The sequence below is a fragment of the Pleurodeles waltl genome, chromosome 11 (assembly GCF_031143425.1).
Source record: "Pleurodeles waltl isolate 20211129_DDA chromosome 11, aPleWal1.hap1.20221129, whole genome shotgun sequence".
NCBI classification, from domain to species: domain Eukaryota; kingdom Metazoa; phylum Chordata; class Amphibia; order Caudata; family Salamandridae; genus Pleurodeles; species Pleurodeles waltl.
The window spans coordinates 490,703,914-490,721,335 of NC_090450.1; the positions used below are offsets into that span (position 1 = coordinate 490,703,914).

A 17,422-nucleotide genomic window follows, 5' to 3' on the forward strand; every position below is an offset into this window, starting at 1 on the left:
GCCTTGGTATGGGGGGCTGCAGAGGACCCTGGTAGGGCGGGAGTAGGTCGCCCGGGTTCCAACATCAACATGGCACTGGCAAGGGTGCAGGGAAAGAAAGTGCAATTTTCCACTGCTGGGTCTCCCTCGTGAGCATAGGGACGCAGGGAGTACTACCCAACGCACTTGGCCAGCTAAGCTTCGTCTCAAGGTTGGGAGCGGACCATTCGCCTTCCACAGCAGTCTGTAATCACCGCCACCTCCACCGAGCGAATATTGGCAGGCTGTCAGTCAGGAGGGAAAGGCCGCGAGGAGGAGTCGACCCTCCAAGATCAAGGAGTGGGGTCGTTCCAGGCAGCGTGGGGATCGGGCAGCCTACCAGGGTCTTCCCCCAGTACAGAACATAGTCAACACTGCCGACCCGACTAGGGGGTCCGGGCACCGGGGAGTAGGACACAAACTTTCTAAAATCTGTCCTGCTGTGGCTCAGTGGCAGTGATTCAGACCATCAGCCTGCAGGAGATGTTCGGCCCAGTGCCGCCAGTTTGCAGATGAATCCGGAGCAGGCTTCTCGGCGGGTATAATGGACAGGATGGTCCCAGAGCAGCGAGCCCGTAGCAGATAGACCCCGGAACCTCTGCTAAACAGTGGATGACAGGAAAGGGTCCTGAAACTCTTATGGTCAGGTGCAGCTGATGGAAAGGTCCGGAGCACTCTTAGAGTGCAACCGCCATCTTGACGCTCTCGGCCATGCCCCAAGATGTGTAGATTAGACTGAATAGATACACCATCACAGAGGCAGGGACCTAAATCTCACAATGAATAACAATTCATTGGATAGCCCGCCATGAGGGGTAGGTAATTAAGACGAAATATGGTTAGGACAAAACTGTGTTGCAAGTTCTGGTTTGAAGGTAGGTAAGTTTGGAGACCTTCTTGGAGGTATATAAATTTATAGGTAGTCCCCACTACTTTGTGCCTATCAGCCACCAATCGTTTTGCCAGAGCATTGGCTAAAAATATTTGCTTTAGCTTGGTCTTGTTACAACCCAGGCATGACTTAGGAGAAGAAAATAAGTCAGAGCCCAATCTCCTCGCATGTCGATTTGACACAAAGGAGCCAAGGTATGTCAAGGGCTGCGGGCAGTTTCAGGCAATCCTTAAGCAAAAGTCGATTTAATAGTGAACTCTCCTGGGACCAGACAAAGCAAAAGTTGCGCTAATTTTATTTTATCCGCAATATAGGGAGTAGCTAGTTCTTCATGAGATATAGCATTCAGGCAGGTATGAGGGACCACTATAAGTTTGTTTTAAAAAAGCATTTTTAACTAGATATTTATCATGAATATCGGCCATACCCCATATGCCTGCCCCATATGTAGTTACGCCACAGATTTAGCTGCATAAACGGTCAAAAGCTCTCTCACAGGTTTGGAGCCTTATTTTTTACAGAAACTATGGAACCCCACAATTGCCTATTCCAACCTGCATTTCTAATCGATACCATTGGTTTCCATAGCTGTTTGCTATCAAAAAGAATGCTCAAATAAGAGGAGACAGCCTCTCCCGCGCTAATCTTGTTAATGTTGCACGCTGGTCTTTTCTTGGGTCTAATCCCACATGTCGTAGTGAAGGTTTTGCTTTCATTAACCTGTTGATCTAACTCCAGCATACCAGCAATGTAATCATCAATTAGCCCTTGCAATGCTCTCCCAGGTCTCACAGCTAAAACTGCTTCATCTGCATGGAGAAGTATCGGAAGGGGGCGTGTTCCTACACAGGGAGTGTCTTTGCTCTCATTGTTAGTGCAGATTTGGTGATGGTGTACCTATTCAGTCTAATTTACACATCTTGTTCTTTTGCCCCTTTTGTAGGGGAAATTTTATCCTGCCACTTTTTAAAGTGTTTAAGTTCAGATAGTGCAGATCTGCCCACCTGTTTCTGCAACAAGTACACTGCCCTTTGGTTTGTTACTCTATGGCGCTTTTTATATGGCGGATTTAAAAAATAAGGAGATGTGCAATAAAATAAAAGGATGTACAATGGCAATGTATTATAACAAAAATCTAAACGCATGGTATTTTATTGTAATGATCCTTTTTGCAAATTGTTGTTCATTTTTTACATTTTTATTTGGCGGGGAAAGGGTATTTAATGCCAAGAACAGTTAACAAATGTATATTTGTCCTTTAAATTGTGCTTTTATAGTAAACAAATGTAGCAAATACAGATTTTCTGATTGACTAACTGATAAGCCCATGGTTCAGAGCCTGTTCTGTGACCTGGGGGGTCAAAACATGCCTGTTCAATTGATCAACATGAAACTACTGTCCATGTTTTGGGCTGAATACAAAGAGTGGGATGTGGCAGTGCACTGACACTGAGTTTTGAAAATTATTAGTTTTGTCCAGACCTTTTTTTCGTGTCAGACAGGAGAGTGGGCTATTGATCCCACTTATGTAAAGGTCTGCTTCAGGGTAATCCACAGAGCCTTGCAATGCAATTTTGTGTGTGACCCAAGTCTGGGTATGGAGGATGAATTTGTGGCACATGCATGGTAACCAAACTTTATGTGTGGTGAGAGGATGAGTGCTAGGCCTAGAGAGGATTTATTTGGAATGACCCCAGGCTCAGCATGGCACAAGATGGAGTGGGGCTGCAACTTCCTCAGACAGTGGAAGTGTATTAGCTCATCTCCTGTATCTGGAGGGAGGAAACCAAGACACTGAAGCGAGGGAGGATGGGGACAGGGTTATCCTTAGAAATGCAGTGAGGTCCTTGTAGTAATTAATTACTGAATAGATTTTCATTACCACTGACATTCGGTGATGGTTGGAAGAGGAGTTGAGTTAGTAGATTTTATTGTTAGTGGTGAGGACGTTTTCAGGCAGGACCTGCCCTTTTGTCTTTCCCTGATTGCTGCTTAAAGAAGGCTGAAGAAATCCAAGTATAGTGACATTACAATTCAGTGTACCCTTGTTTTCGATACTCCTGCTTGGAGCCAGGCACATCATTAGATGCTGTGAGAGACATCACTGTGCACAAAGAATATGTCTGAACTACAGTCAGAAACAGACATTTGAAATGCAAGCACACCAGACTAGTTCCAGGACCTTTGACAGTGGATCCACATCAACTGTCTGACAAATGAATATAAAAATGTGGCCCCAGCTACCCCACTTTGTTCCAATTCCAACTTCTACTTGACCAAGGAACGAAGTGTTCCACAAACTACTCAAAAAGCTGCTGTGTTTTTATGGCTGGTGTCTGCGTTACAGCCGGTCTCCTAGAGGTGAAGGGACATCAGCTGAATTCTACACATCTTTGAGGGGAACCTGAGAGCATGCTTAGTGGCTATAAGCCAACCAGCCTCTCCCAGAAGAAAGGAGAATGCTGGGGACTTCTCAGTGAGCGAAGGAGGAGAGTATGTGTCCCTACAGGTGGAGTGACTGCCCTGGAGGAGAAGCCCACTGGTGTTTCTGGTATGAGAAACATCCACAAGCTGATGAATATCAGTGGGAGCAATGCTGGAGCTGACTTGTGTCATAAAAGGTTTCCTGACCTCCCAGTGCAGCTCCTGTAAAGAAATCAAACCTGAAAGCGCCATTGTGCTGTCTGGCATCTATGCTGCCTCACTGTAGGGCTAGGGCCACGCTGCCCAACACTGGTGTATCAGGTAAGGGAGCTAATATTGCTGCCGAGGCAGTCGCCCAGTTCTCAGACGGTAGGCTGCAACTGTGGAGGAGCATCGATCTGAAACTGGATTGGAGGCTGCAACTGCTGAAGATCAGCACATGTCTGAAACCGGCCCAGAGGTCAAAACTGCAGAATACCAATACCTATAACAAACTGTCCTGGAGGCTGCAACTACCAAAGATGAGCACATGCCTGATACTGGGCTGGAGGAGGCATCTGCTGAAGATAAGGGTCCACCATGCAGGCTTGCACTATAAGTAAAACCCCCAGCCGTCTTAGTAACGAGCAAGGCCCCCACTGAGAACCTGCATCACCAGAGCTGAACGTGCATTTCCAATGAATGTGCTTGCTATCGCTGCATAAGCCACGTGTTCAAGAGCTGATAAAGTGCGCCTAAATGTGCAAGACTGACCTGATCATGCTGAAGTAAATCTTTTGTGAGATCACTGTTGCCAGTGTGATCGCTTTTAGCAAGAACTGTTTGAACTTATCCACAGGTTATCCCATGAGGTATTCACAAGTGACCTGCACCTGTGCCTAATCAGTGCCTAGGCCTGTAGTTTGTATAAGTCACTGTATACACAGAAATATTTCTAGAAAGATGTGAGGGCACTTTAGTGGGTCTAATGCTTGACTAGCCTCTGTAGGTGAGATCTCAACCCTTGAATTATCTGAGTCCCTAATGGACTGTGTAACATTTCGATTTTCTGTCAGACCATTGTTGTACCTGTTGTCTGACTGTTGAGTTTGGAGCTCTTAACATCCCCGAGAGGCCTTTCTTTCCCTGCTTGCCATCGCTTCCCTGAGAGACAAGTGTAGAAGGAGTGTTCTTGGCTAAGTTTCCAGAGCCACAGCAAGACAAATCCCAGAACACTAGTAGCTATTGATATCACCCCCATGGTAGTAGCCTAGTAGAGTCTGCATGCCCTATCTAGTAGATAGGTTGTATTACTTTCATGACGAAGTACTAAGCAGACACTATTAAGAAGCTCCTACAAATATTATCGTTAGGTCACTGAAATAAAAGTAAGAAATAACGATGAAAAATGCATTTTTGTTGTCACTAAAAGCAGCAATAAAGCTGTTAAAAATGTTCGAGAGACTTGTGATTTGTCAGAGTGACCTCAAAGTAAATATGTACGCAAGTAGAAGTGACAGTCACCCGATCAAGGGAGGTTTAGCATCCCAGTAGGCTGGCATCAAATAAGACTCCAGCAAGGTCATGCAGAGACAAGCGTGCAGGACTGGAGAAGCAATATTCAGTCCTGTCAAATCATGTCAGCAAGTAACCACACACTGGTAATTAAAGCGGATTTGAGTAGCAATTTCCAGTACTGACACACGGTGGCAGCAGGTAACCAACCATACATTGGTTTGAAGCAAGTCGTGCGAAAATGTAATTTACAAACGATCGTAGAAAACAGATTTTCATTCTCTTCATCGAGTATGACATATAATTGTCATGTATTGGCAAATCGCATCAGGAAATGATTTTCGACTAGTAGCTTAACTAGCCACAGTTCTAATAAATCCTATATGCTGTCTGATCCTCGTCCTTTTGGCTTCAACACCACTTTTCTCCCCCTCCCAACATCTGTTCACCCAGGACTATGAACCAGCCTGCACAAAATCGATCATGTTACAAATGTCAAACAGACCAAAGAGTGAATGAATAAATACATCAGAATAAAATAGAACTTGCACTTTGGGATCCCGAGATGGCCATATCTTCTGGTATGTGTAAATCAGCCCTTAAACTCTTAAAATCAACACTACTTCGGCTTAGATAAATTAAATATAAAAAACGATGACATATCACTTCAAAAAAGTAATTTACCTTTTATCTGACGATCGTGAGATTCTGCCAGAAACTGCCGAATTCGGTCTGAGGGGATCGCAAAAGATATTCCAGCAGTTACCTTCAAGGTGTTTATTCCTATGACTTCTCCGTCCTGCAGGGAGCGCAAAAAATAATTTTAAACGTGCTCCTTTATACACAAACTACAAGGTGAAGAAGATATTGTTTAATTACTAAAGAGGTTGAAGCGTTATCAGGTCTATTATTTTAAAATAATGCTGCACTCTATAATTTGTGGGCACGTCCTAAATCCACGAAAGTAAATGTAACTGAAAGCAAGGGGGCTTCCTCTATCCAGCGCAGGTAAACCAGAAACCTTTAAACCAGCATAAGAGAAGACTTGCCAAAGAGAAGCACACTAATGATAGACTGTTTGTAGAGTTACGTGTTAGCAAAAAACACAAATTTGTGGGCATATTTATACTCTGCGCTGAATTAGCATAATGTTTTACGCTAATTCAGCGCAAACTCAACGCCATATTTATAATTTGACACTAGACACGTCTAGCGTCAAAATATTGGTGTTAGCGTCATTTTTTCGGATGCATGAAACCTTATTGCATCAATGAGATGCAAGGTAGGCGTACCTGTCCAAAAAAATGACTCAAACACCTTAGCGCCATATTTATGCACCTGGGCAAAAAACACGCACGGGTGAGAGGTGGACCCAAAAAATAACGTTAACACCGATTTGCATCAAAATTTAACGCCTCGGTCAGGGCAGGTGTTAAAATGAGGCAAACACACCACTACTTAAGGAGAACACACAGAGGCAACATTACAAACCACAGGAGAAGATGGAGGTGATAATGATTGAGCTTGTTAGATGGCACAGAGGACCGCAACAACTCCAGCAATCACCACCAAGACAACGCGGCCCACAAATGCAACACAGAAGGCAGGAGAGGGTCTTCAGAACCAGGACAACCCACCTTGGCCTCAGGGACCTGGACATTATTGGGACCTACAGACTGAACCGGCAAGCCATACTACACTTGCTGCACCACACTGAGCCACAAATTACAGCCAGTCTGCAGACCCCACACAACATACCACCTATGACAAAGCTGCTCGCTGTCCTGCACATGCTGGCAAGTGGTTCCTTCCAAACAGAAGCACTAGTTACTGGTGCCTCACAACTGTCGTTCTCTGCATTCCTGCCGAAGGAGTTGGACGCTATCATCTCCCTGACACCCCACCACATCAGTTACCCAACACCCAGCAAAAGCTGCAGGAGAACAAACACGGGTTATATCAAATCCATGGCTTCCCCGCACGTGCTCGGTGCAATCGACTGCACCCATGTCCGACTCGTACCACCTGCATCAACAGAGCACTTATACTGGATTCGCAAGTACACTCTTTCCATTAATGTGCAGGGCATAGTGGACCCCCGGGACTATTCATAAACATTTTGGCCAAGTATCCTGGGAGTGTCCATGATGCCTACATATTCCGGCAAAGCAGGATCAATGAACAATTCCAGGAATGGACAATTTGAAAATGTCCTACATGTGGGTAAGTCTACAAATCCGGCAATACATACACAACACACCAACCCTGTTGGACACACAAGACATACACCACTACAGTAACACATGGCCAGGGTCACATACATGTGCAGGTGATAACACAGCCACACCATGCTGTAGTACAGCACAATCAGTGCACAACACAAATACGTACACCCACATGTACGTAACACACCCTCACCTTGACAGGCACACCACAGGAAGGACAGGCATACATGTACCCTTTGCTAACAGCATAACTACACAGACCACTACAAGTGCCCACATGTTGCCTACTATGTACACTTCACACACACAGTACACCAAATAAAGAATAGCACAGACATGTCAATGGCATACACCATGCCCATATCATGTAAGTTCCAAATAGGTACAGATTCCTCAAGTCATGCTGTGTAAATCACTGCCAGAACAAATATCAAACACCACACAACTTGCGCCTATATTAACTGCATCTTCATAACACATACCTGACTTACCTGTAGTGTGCAGAGACATCTTCCTGACGCATTGGCTCACACACATAGGAATACAAGATCAATGCTCATCACATACCATGTGCCAGACGTGTGAGAAGTGGTACCACACTTACTGTGGTGCAACCTCGCATGCAACACTCACCGACTCAAAACACCATCACATCTGTACCAGATACAATAAATGACCCAACATGGGGCAGAGTCATTGTCAAACAGTGCAGATCATAGATGTCATAGTGGTACCCAGTAGGAGAAAACAGGACATCACTGACCTCACATGCACTGTACCAAGGGACACATTTGCTAAGTAGCTGAGTTCCATCCCATAGCCTGCACTGTGCATGTGTCTATAATATAAATGTACATTAATATTTTGGAAGATAGGAGAGACACCGGTAGTTAGGTTGATCATCCTGTGACAATGGGATACATACCCTTGCACACCTCATGGCTGCCACAAATATTAGCTGCCACTCTGGAACTCCAAGGGACCTATGTAATAGCCTACAGTCCCATTGTCATGGCCTGCACTGTATGTACAACTTGGCAGATGACCATTTCATAATGACTTGAAGCTACATTGTAAATTGGCCATCGTCCCATGCTGTATGTAGTGTGGAAGGGGTGTGCAATGTTTGTCGCTGCAGGTCTGTCACCACAAAATACATAGCATGATGATGCTGACTCACATGTAGCTGTCACCTAAAACCTGAGGAAGTGCCAACAACAAACACCAGCCCAGGGGTGCTGTGTGCAGGTTGCAATAAGGAAGTAGACTGTGCTTTGAACTCATATAACTGTGGCACCAATGCATGCTGCATACTGTTGCACACATAGAAAGAGCCAATTCGCCATCAAAATAGCATATGTGTAGGGCGCTGTACCTTCCTGCACAGATACAACCATCTCCACAAGGCAGCTAACCAAGTACCCTGGTGCAGGGTAGGTAGTGTCGGTGCACGGCTGCACATGAGCAACTGGCGCAGGGGACAACAAAGGGTTGCCAAGTAACATGTCACACATGGGGCATTCCTGCATACTCAAAATGTTGCAGGACAGTGCAGTCAATTTTGGAGACGTGTTGTGCATTCTCACTTACCAATTTCAAAGGCCTTAACTGTCACACATCATCTGCAATGACACATGTCAAAAGGGATGGGATGTCCAGGCTCTGTAGAGCTACCTTGTTGCCACCACATCTGAACCCGTTGTGTTGTGAGGATGTGTCATGTCCTCTCTAGTGATAGCACACTGAGACACAGGTGCACTGCGATAGCATTCATCCGCCATTATCAACAATGCCTGAGCTGTGTATGTCGCCTGAAATGTGATGCTCTGTAAGACAACTACACACATCACATGAGTGAACACAATTCACAACCACATTCCATTACTCTTGCATAGTACTGACTGCCATACATATGTGGATACACTTACTTACATATGCATGATGTGAATATATTTGCATGCTGTTGATTCTGTAACACACACATTGGTGTAACAGACCAATCACACCCAGATCACATTATTGTATGGACTACCACATGTGGCCATACACAAAATGCCACACTGCAGCCCAGCCCATTCAATTTGTATGTTTATACAGGGTGCATCCATTGACAATTGACAAAATCAAGCACTCAGAAATAGAGTAAACAAAAATGGCGTGAATGTTTCAAAAACATTTGCAAACACAAAGCATATGACCCATAGACCATTAACGTGATTTCCACCATTGCACTCATCTCATTGCAGATTTACTGTTAAATCGAAGCATAAAGGTAATGCGTCAATAAAAAAAGAGGCACATAAGTCATGCATCAGAAATACTCACGCAAATATCAGATGCGTCAAATAAATACATGCATTACAGAAAATGTGACGCATGGGGACAGGAAGTGATGTAATAGGAAATCCTATTTACATGGTTCTCTTTACAATCTGCCTCTTTTGACTGTGTGGTTGTGTCTTGGAGTTGGTGGTGTGTTATTGCTCTGTTTTGTATCTTGTGGTGTCCCTCCTGTTGTGTTTTCTGTAGTGTTTGACTGTACTTTGTCCCACTTTTAGTGAATTTGTATGTTTTTTGTAGTTTTCCTTGTACCTGTACTATGGGGTGTTTGTCCGGGTTAGTTGTTAAGTTGGGATTGTTATTTTTGGGCATTAAGGGCCTGATTACAACTTTGGAGGAAGGTGTTAATCTGTCCCAAATGTGACGGATATACCACCAGCCATATTACGAGTCCATTATATCCTATGGAACTCGTAATACGGCTGGTGGTATATCCGTCACATTTGGGACGGATTAACACCTCCTCCAAAGTTGTAATCAGGCCCTAAGTTTCCTTTACTTAATTTTTTCTTCGTGTGACTTGTAACCCACTACCTCCCATTAATGTTGGAGATGGGGGTCCGTGTGATACAGGGCTACCGGACGGAGGCGAAACGGCTGCGGTGGGGAAAGGTGCTCCACCACCTGAAGAGGGTGTACCACAGCAGCCACAACGACCACCAGCTGAAGCATCGCTGGGCAGATCTGGTGGCCAGGGAGCAGCATCTGCTAGACCATGTTGGTGTGGTGATCGGTGGCCCTGTTGGTGAGTCTCCCATTGGCAAACTATTTACTGTTTACCGTACTTGAATGACAGTAGCAGATGTGTTGGCGTGCTGCAAGCAATGCTTGTGGACAGGTTGAATGCAACCAGAATGAAGTGTCACTGCGCCAGTATAGACATGGGGTTCACATATCTTACCATTTTACCAATGCAAGTCAGATGTTTGGTGAGTCATGCACAACCATCACTAGTAACACATTTCAGGCACCACGGCAACATCTGTGCCCCAGCATTGTGTCATGTATGATAGGCCAAGACACCACCAGCATACCATATGTAACTGGATTGTGATAACAAAGTAGGGCAATCCATGTATGGCACTACATTGTCATAATTTCAAATACATCATCCCTGCCATTATGTTTACAAAGGGGGCATGCCCGCCTTAGGGGGCACTGACAATGGGGCATTTGATACAATCAGACAACTGTGACATATCAGTCATGGATTACTCAATGCATGAAATTTGCAGACTAAAAATTGATCCACTTGTCCTTCACAAAGTGCCTCTGTGTGCCTTGCAGGATAAGCCAGAATACGGGAGTCAGTTGTCTTGCAGAGCACCAGGGTAGTGTCATGTATCTGGCACCCAACTACCCCTCATTCCATGGAGTTCCATCTTCTACAGATTGCCCACATATGGTTGTTGCAGGGTGTAGCACTACATGAGTCTCAGGCTCAGTGTAAGAGTGCAGATGTGTGGCTCTCACTCACCTGAGTGTCAGCCTCATCGTGAGTTTGCAGTGGTGTGTCTGTTGCACTGTCCTCAACCTGGATAATTAGCTCACTCCTCTACAATAGTACACACTGTAATATGTTGTCCACTAGTAGTGATAGTGATATGATACTAACCATGGTTTTCCATCCATATCTTGCAGGTGGACCTGCCCCCTACAATATAGGCAAAGTGGCAAGGTTTGAGGACCCAGATGTATCCAGTAAGTATGATTATGTCTGTCCTGTGTAGTGATTAAGGCTTTTGTGTGAGTGAGTCATGGGTGTTGCACACAATGCTAGAAGTGATGAGCTGTCAAATGACCAGATATAAAAGTAGGGTGGATGGTGACACTGTGTCACACTTAACGGTTCCCCATGCATGTGCAGAGAGTCATATCTTGTGAGACTTGCGGCACTCAATGGGCAACATTGTGTTAACAAGGTGATGACAAGCCACATGTAGGCGCATATGTGACTTAGATGTGCACTGTTGTAAAAATATTGGCACTGGGACACACCGTCATTGTACACAAATTGGTGCATCCCTGTATTGTAATATATATGTAGGATTGGGTGGGCAATTGTCCCCCAGCTTGGTACCACATACATTGTACTCCACTTACGTGACACTTATATGGAACGTAATAGGCATGCATGCAGGTCAAGTCCAAAGGTGTGCCAAATGTTTGCTGGCATGGATATGGGTGTGTGAGGAATGGTATTGGCTGATCAGGTACTGATGGGTGTCTACACCTTGAAACATGAATGTAGATGTGAAAGACCTATGGATAACAGCTTCCTAGTTGTCAGCCCTCCTAACATATGGTCCACTCCCTGACTCCATGTATGAGTGGGCATGCCTTGGTGGATGACCTGGACAGTTGAGATGATGAATTGCATGGCCATCCCCCCTGAGGCACAGACCGTGGGAACAGCAGATTTGTAGGTAGATGTGATGCTCACAGTGTAGGTGACAGCCATTTTGATCAGGCTTGCATGTGTACCTATCAACACTGACCCCTTATGGTTACCAACTGCATCCCATACTGCCAATAACAGATTCAAGTTACTGGTGATGTATTTTTTAAATTTGACACAGATGATGAGGAATAGTGGCCCTGATCTATGTGAAGTTGACGCTGCCTTTGCATTGTTACACATGGCAGACAATGAATGTACATCTAATTTTGTTTGTTTCCTAATCTTGTTGTGGGTGGCTATGGTGTCAATGAAACAATGCTAAGGCAACGTTGTTGTTTCATCCATCACGGCCATTGTGTTATCCGGAATGTGAGTTGGAGTACATGTGCAATTCGATGTAGAGTGTAAGCTTAATAATCTGTACATACTCTACACAATGTTGACACTAATGGTTGCCTGTCTCATTTTAACAGCTGCCAACATGAACACAAAGGAACTGTGTGCCTTTCAGAAGATGGCAGTTTGCTATCGGCACATACTGGCAGTGGAATCTGGGTTCAGGAGGATGCCACACAGCTATCGCACGGAGCAATCCACCAGTGAGTGGTGGGCATTCACCCAAGGGGGACCCACACTGCCGACACAGGGAGGACCAAGCACCACAGTTGTGCAGGAGGCTACAGCTGCCACCATCACAATAGCCCCAGATGCTGCACCCACAACATCCATGCCACAGCTAACCACACCTGCTGCCATGGACATGACTGCCATCAGTTACCTACAGAGGGAGGTCACACTGGTCCTCAAAAAGTTGGACTCTCTTGAGAAGGAGGTGGAGAAGAATACAAAAAGACTAAAATTCATAAAGAGGAAACTCAAGACGGCCATATGACTCTCATGGTCCCCTCCCTCCTCATTTGTTTTTATGTTTTTTAGTGGGTATTAGGAGGTTAGTTGTAGGTTAGATTAGGCTAGTGGTTTAGTTAGGATAAGAAGGTTTGGGGTGGGTTTTCTAATTTTTACATTTTACTATGTGGGTAAGGGGTGATGTTGGGGCTTTTATGTGTTATAAAAAATATATGTATATATAAAAGTTAAAAAATAAAATGTACCAAAAAAAATATATTTGTTTAGTAATAAGTAGTATATGTGTAGTTTAGTATATATTGTCCTGCATGTGTCTCGTGCTATAAAGGGGTTGGGGGGTGCAATGTTTAGAGTGTGTCGTTAAATGTGTAAGTTTAGCTTAGAGTAGTTAGGGTCTGTTGTTGGTTATATTTAGTTAGGATAGGTTAGGTTAGGTTGGGATAGGTGTTCTTAATTCTTTTTAGTTTTGTTAAAATCTAATTAAACAATTTTGGGTATTCCCCTACTTCATGTGTCTTATGCTTGGGTCTCAGGTTCTTCCCATGGGTGTACAGTGAAAGTTATGTGTTGTCCTAGGGATTCCGTCCTGCCTCCGGATCCCTCTCTTGACATGTTCATGACCTTCTTACAACTGAGCTGTCACATTGGCAGCTACAACACATCTACTTATCTGGGCATCTGCCATCCAGTGTACCCACCACTCAAGGTGACTATATTGACCATGTATAGGACAGGTAGGTGTTGTAATTCAGCTGTCATTGTATGGGTCCTGTTTCGGAATATCGGGCACTGTGGGGCATCTGACAATAGCCTACATTTCATTCCTATCCTGCTAAACTGACCAGTGGCAATTATAGATGAGGTTGAGTGCCTCTGTTTCACACCAATGCGTTCTACTGGTACTCCTAGCTGACAATATTGCCTGAGAACTGTGTCACAGCCAATCCTGACGTATGTAGTAGGTGTAGCATACATGTGTTCAACATTTTTTACACACTCAGTGAATTGTTTGTAGGGGATGAGACCAGCATCGACATTCATCATGTAGGTACTGTGGGCGTAGATATGTGCCCGCATATTCATGCGCTCTTGTACTGACACTCTGTGACTTAAGACATGTTACACACATCACAATTTGTAGTAGATGTGTCACAACACACAAAGACATGTTGGTTGTGTAGGTGGTGTTTCATAACAAGTGTTATAGTGCAATATTTACAATGTCCAGGTCTGTGGCCCCATTTGTGGAATGCATCCAATTGTGACACAACACAAGTCCAGGGATGAGGGACATGTCAGGGGACATGTTTGGGTAAAGTGTCTTTCAGTGCAGGGGAACATACATTGTCAATTGAAAAGTTAGAGACAATTGCAGTCCATAGCATAAAGGTCAATAGTGTGTTGATGGAGAGTGCATAGCTGCAAAAATGCTAACACTAGCATGATGTCAAGCACAGGACAAAGGTAAACACTGCCCATGTGGCATTGGCTGGTACTACCGGGAACACCTACGGGTGAAGATGATCAGTTCCATATCTTCATCCTCCAATGTGTGTGGTGCCTCCTCTACCCTTGATGGTGATAGTGGGGAGGTAGAGGGGGCCACACACACTTCAGTGGTTGGAGATGTGGACTTCCAATTCCCGGCAGCTGCCATCTGTGGTGCTACATGACATCACTGCAGCAAGGAGGAGCTGCTGATTTTTAAGTATAGCAGCAACATCCCTGTGGTAAGCAGCCACGTCTGCCCTGAGGGAGACCATTTCCTCGTGCATGGAGTCCATCTTGTCCTCAAGCACGCTGATGCCAGTTTGGGAAGGCAGTTATTGTGGCCTCTCCCTCATGGCATCAGCTATGTCTCTCAGACACTCCTGGACTCCACGCATTGGGGAATGTGTGCGTCAGTTGGCTGCAGACTGTTCAGTAGCCGTAATCATGCATGTCCGCATCCCCTCAAGGCAGGCTGCCATAGTTTGCATCCCCACCCGCACCTCCTTGGCAAGCTCCAGCTAGACTCCTACCACTGTCCTCTCAAAGCTGGCCCCTGGGTCCTCTGGGTCCTCAGGTGTGTGTAGCTGTAGTGTTCAGCATGTTCGAAGTAATTCAAGAGACATCAAGATTTCCTGAGAGAGGGGCATCCAATGGCAACAACCACTGAACCAATGATGCCTGCTGAAGATGAACCACCTATCCTGAATGGATACATGAAAGCTTTTGCTTTGAGTAACGGGGAGTAGACTTTAAAACATGCACCAAAAATCAGTGATAGACCCCAATCAAAGAACCATTAAATTCCAGTGAATCTGTTCTATATTCCACATAGATGGTCTGAAGTAGTAGTGAATGAAGTTTGCAGAAGGTGCACAAGAAGCAAGCAGAACACCCTTGGCAGGTGACAGAAACTGCTCATAAACCCAGGCCAAAGGTCTGCTTGATATGCATTTAAGGAATAACAAAATATGCACGATCTAACCAATGTTGGTCAAAAGAAACTGAATCTTCACCTTCTACTGAACTAAACAACCTCTCACTCAAATCTCAGGTAAACCAAGTGACCACATGTGCCTTCTCCGCAACGAGAATTCTATGCTAGATGTTTACCCAACTTGTTCTGTGGGTTTGAAAGGACTAGCTCTGTCTGGCTTCAACTATGCCAAGGGACTTTATATTGGGTTCCAATAACTGATGGATCCAGAATTTTGCAGCTAAACAAGTACTAAACCTGGGCTGATGTGACTACATTACCCCTGTGCACAAGGCTCTTTACCTGTTTCTGGTGACTAAAATAAACTAATTGAAAGCTCTACATCAATCATAATGTAATCCATAGGACATTATACAGTCATATGCCTGGCTCTATTGTCAAGAGAGTAACCTCAGACCTATAATGGCTCCATTGCTGAATATTTATACTTTTAAAGGAGCATGATTAGGGGAGCAATCCCTCACTATACAGACTTGCAAGCTCTAGAACATGTTCTAGAAGAAAATAGGGATAATCAGCAAGTCTGAAATTTAGAAGGGGAATAAAGACCTAGCTGTTTCCTACACAATCATTTTAACAGGTCTCAACTTATGATAACTGGAGGCCTCTACATGTAAGCTGTGATCCTATCTTTCTCACTCTTTAGGTTTATACTTCATGCAAAATTGCTCTGTGACATGCATGCTGTAACACTATTGGGGCACACTTCCAATTCATATGTACAACAGGAATACGTCCCTTCCAGGCAAAACCTCAACCCATACTGTTTCAACCATCCATGACATATAGAGAAGATACTTACGCATCCATCTCAAAAGAACTCTGGTGCTAGCAACCCGTAGGAAAGCACTATACATGCCAATAAATTCACTTTCTGGAGTGGAAACGAGAGTGGACCACAGTGCTATCAGTGAGAAGACAACAATACTCTGTCAAACTTCAGTTAGTCCTATAGATCTGTTGTAGTTATGACAGGTAAGAAGACCTCACACCAGCAGGCAACACCATCCTTGCAAAATCTTACATTCACACAATATTTTCAAACATTTGATAGGTTAGGTGATACAGGACTGCATTTCAATATATCTCTTACTGCACCAATAACATGTCCTTCTACACCCTCATATCTTTAAACATATAGGCTTTCATTATAGCATTGGTGGTATATACTGCCTACTGCTGCGGCGACAGACACCAAAAGACCATCGCCGCGGCTACCAGCCATCAGCCGGATTATGACCATAGCCAGATTTAAGCCAGAGGGATGGCGGAAATCCGGCTGTGGTCATGCCGGTGGACGGTGGTAAGGTGGCGCTGCTGTCAGCAGCAGTGCCCCGCCAGTAGACCGCTGCAGACCGTATCATGACCCATGATACGGCCTGGCTGTTTTCTGCTGGTGGACGCTGCTGCCCTGTCCCGTCTCCTGCCGGAGGACCCCCTCACAACAGGTAAGTCAGGTGCTTCGACAAGAGAGGGGGGTGTTGTGTGTGTGTGGGTGTGTGTGTATGTCTGTGCACGCGTGTATGTGGGTGTGTGATGCGTGTTGTCTGTGTTTGAGTGTATGGATGTGTGAGTGCGTGTATGTTGTGTAGTGTGCATGCATGTGTGCATGTATGTATGTCAGTGTGTGTGGATGTGTGTGAATGGATGTATGCATTTGTGGATGAATGTGGGTATGAGTGTGTGTATGCATGGCTACGTTGGTGAGTGAAGGTGCGTGTATGTCATGGGGGTCTGGAGAGGGAGGAGGTGGTTGAGGGGAAACCTGGGGAGTGGGAGAGGTGTGGGGAAGACTCCCATCAGTGACAGGGAAAGAATTCCCTGTCACTGATGGTGCCTACCGCCATGGTTTTCGTGGCGGTAAGGTTGCCACGAAAACCATGGCAGTAGGCGGGGTCATAATCCTGAGGGCGGGCTAGTGATAGGCGCCTGGCTGGAGACTGAAGTCTCTAACCCGGTAGTCGTTACCGCCGTGGCGGACGGTGTGGTACATTGGCGGTTTGGCTTGAGCCAAACCACCAATGTCGTAATATGGAGAAAAGTACCTCCAGCCTGTTGGCAGTACTTTTCTCCATTTTACCGCCATCTGCCAGGGTCATAATGACCCCCATAATGTGCTTTAAAATGACCAAGAACTCGAGCAGAGAACAATTGTGACAGCACTTGATACAGGTACATCCACCCATTTCTCCAATGAGTGAAACAGAAATAATTCAATAATTTGTTCATCAAGGACCATAAACATGTTTTTTCCAACAGCCAGGATGGGGTACAAT

The 17,422-nt window shown here is 45.0% G+C and overlaps 1 protein-coding gene across 1 annotated transcript in view; it reads right to left on the minus strand.

Annotated features, from left to right (window-relative positions):
• Positions 1 to 17,422, minus strand: part of LOC138265810 (serine protease HTRA1-like) — a 579,494-nt gene that overhangs the window by 74,764 nt on the left and 487,308 nt on the right. The window contains exon 6 of the mRNA XM_069213870.1: positions 5,513 to 5,627. Within this exon, the coding sequence (XP_069069971.1) occupies positions 5,513 to 5,627 (115 nt within the window). The remainder of the gene's footprint in view (positions 1 to 5,512; positions 5,628 to 17,422) is intronic.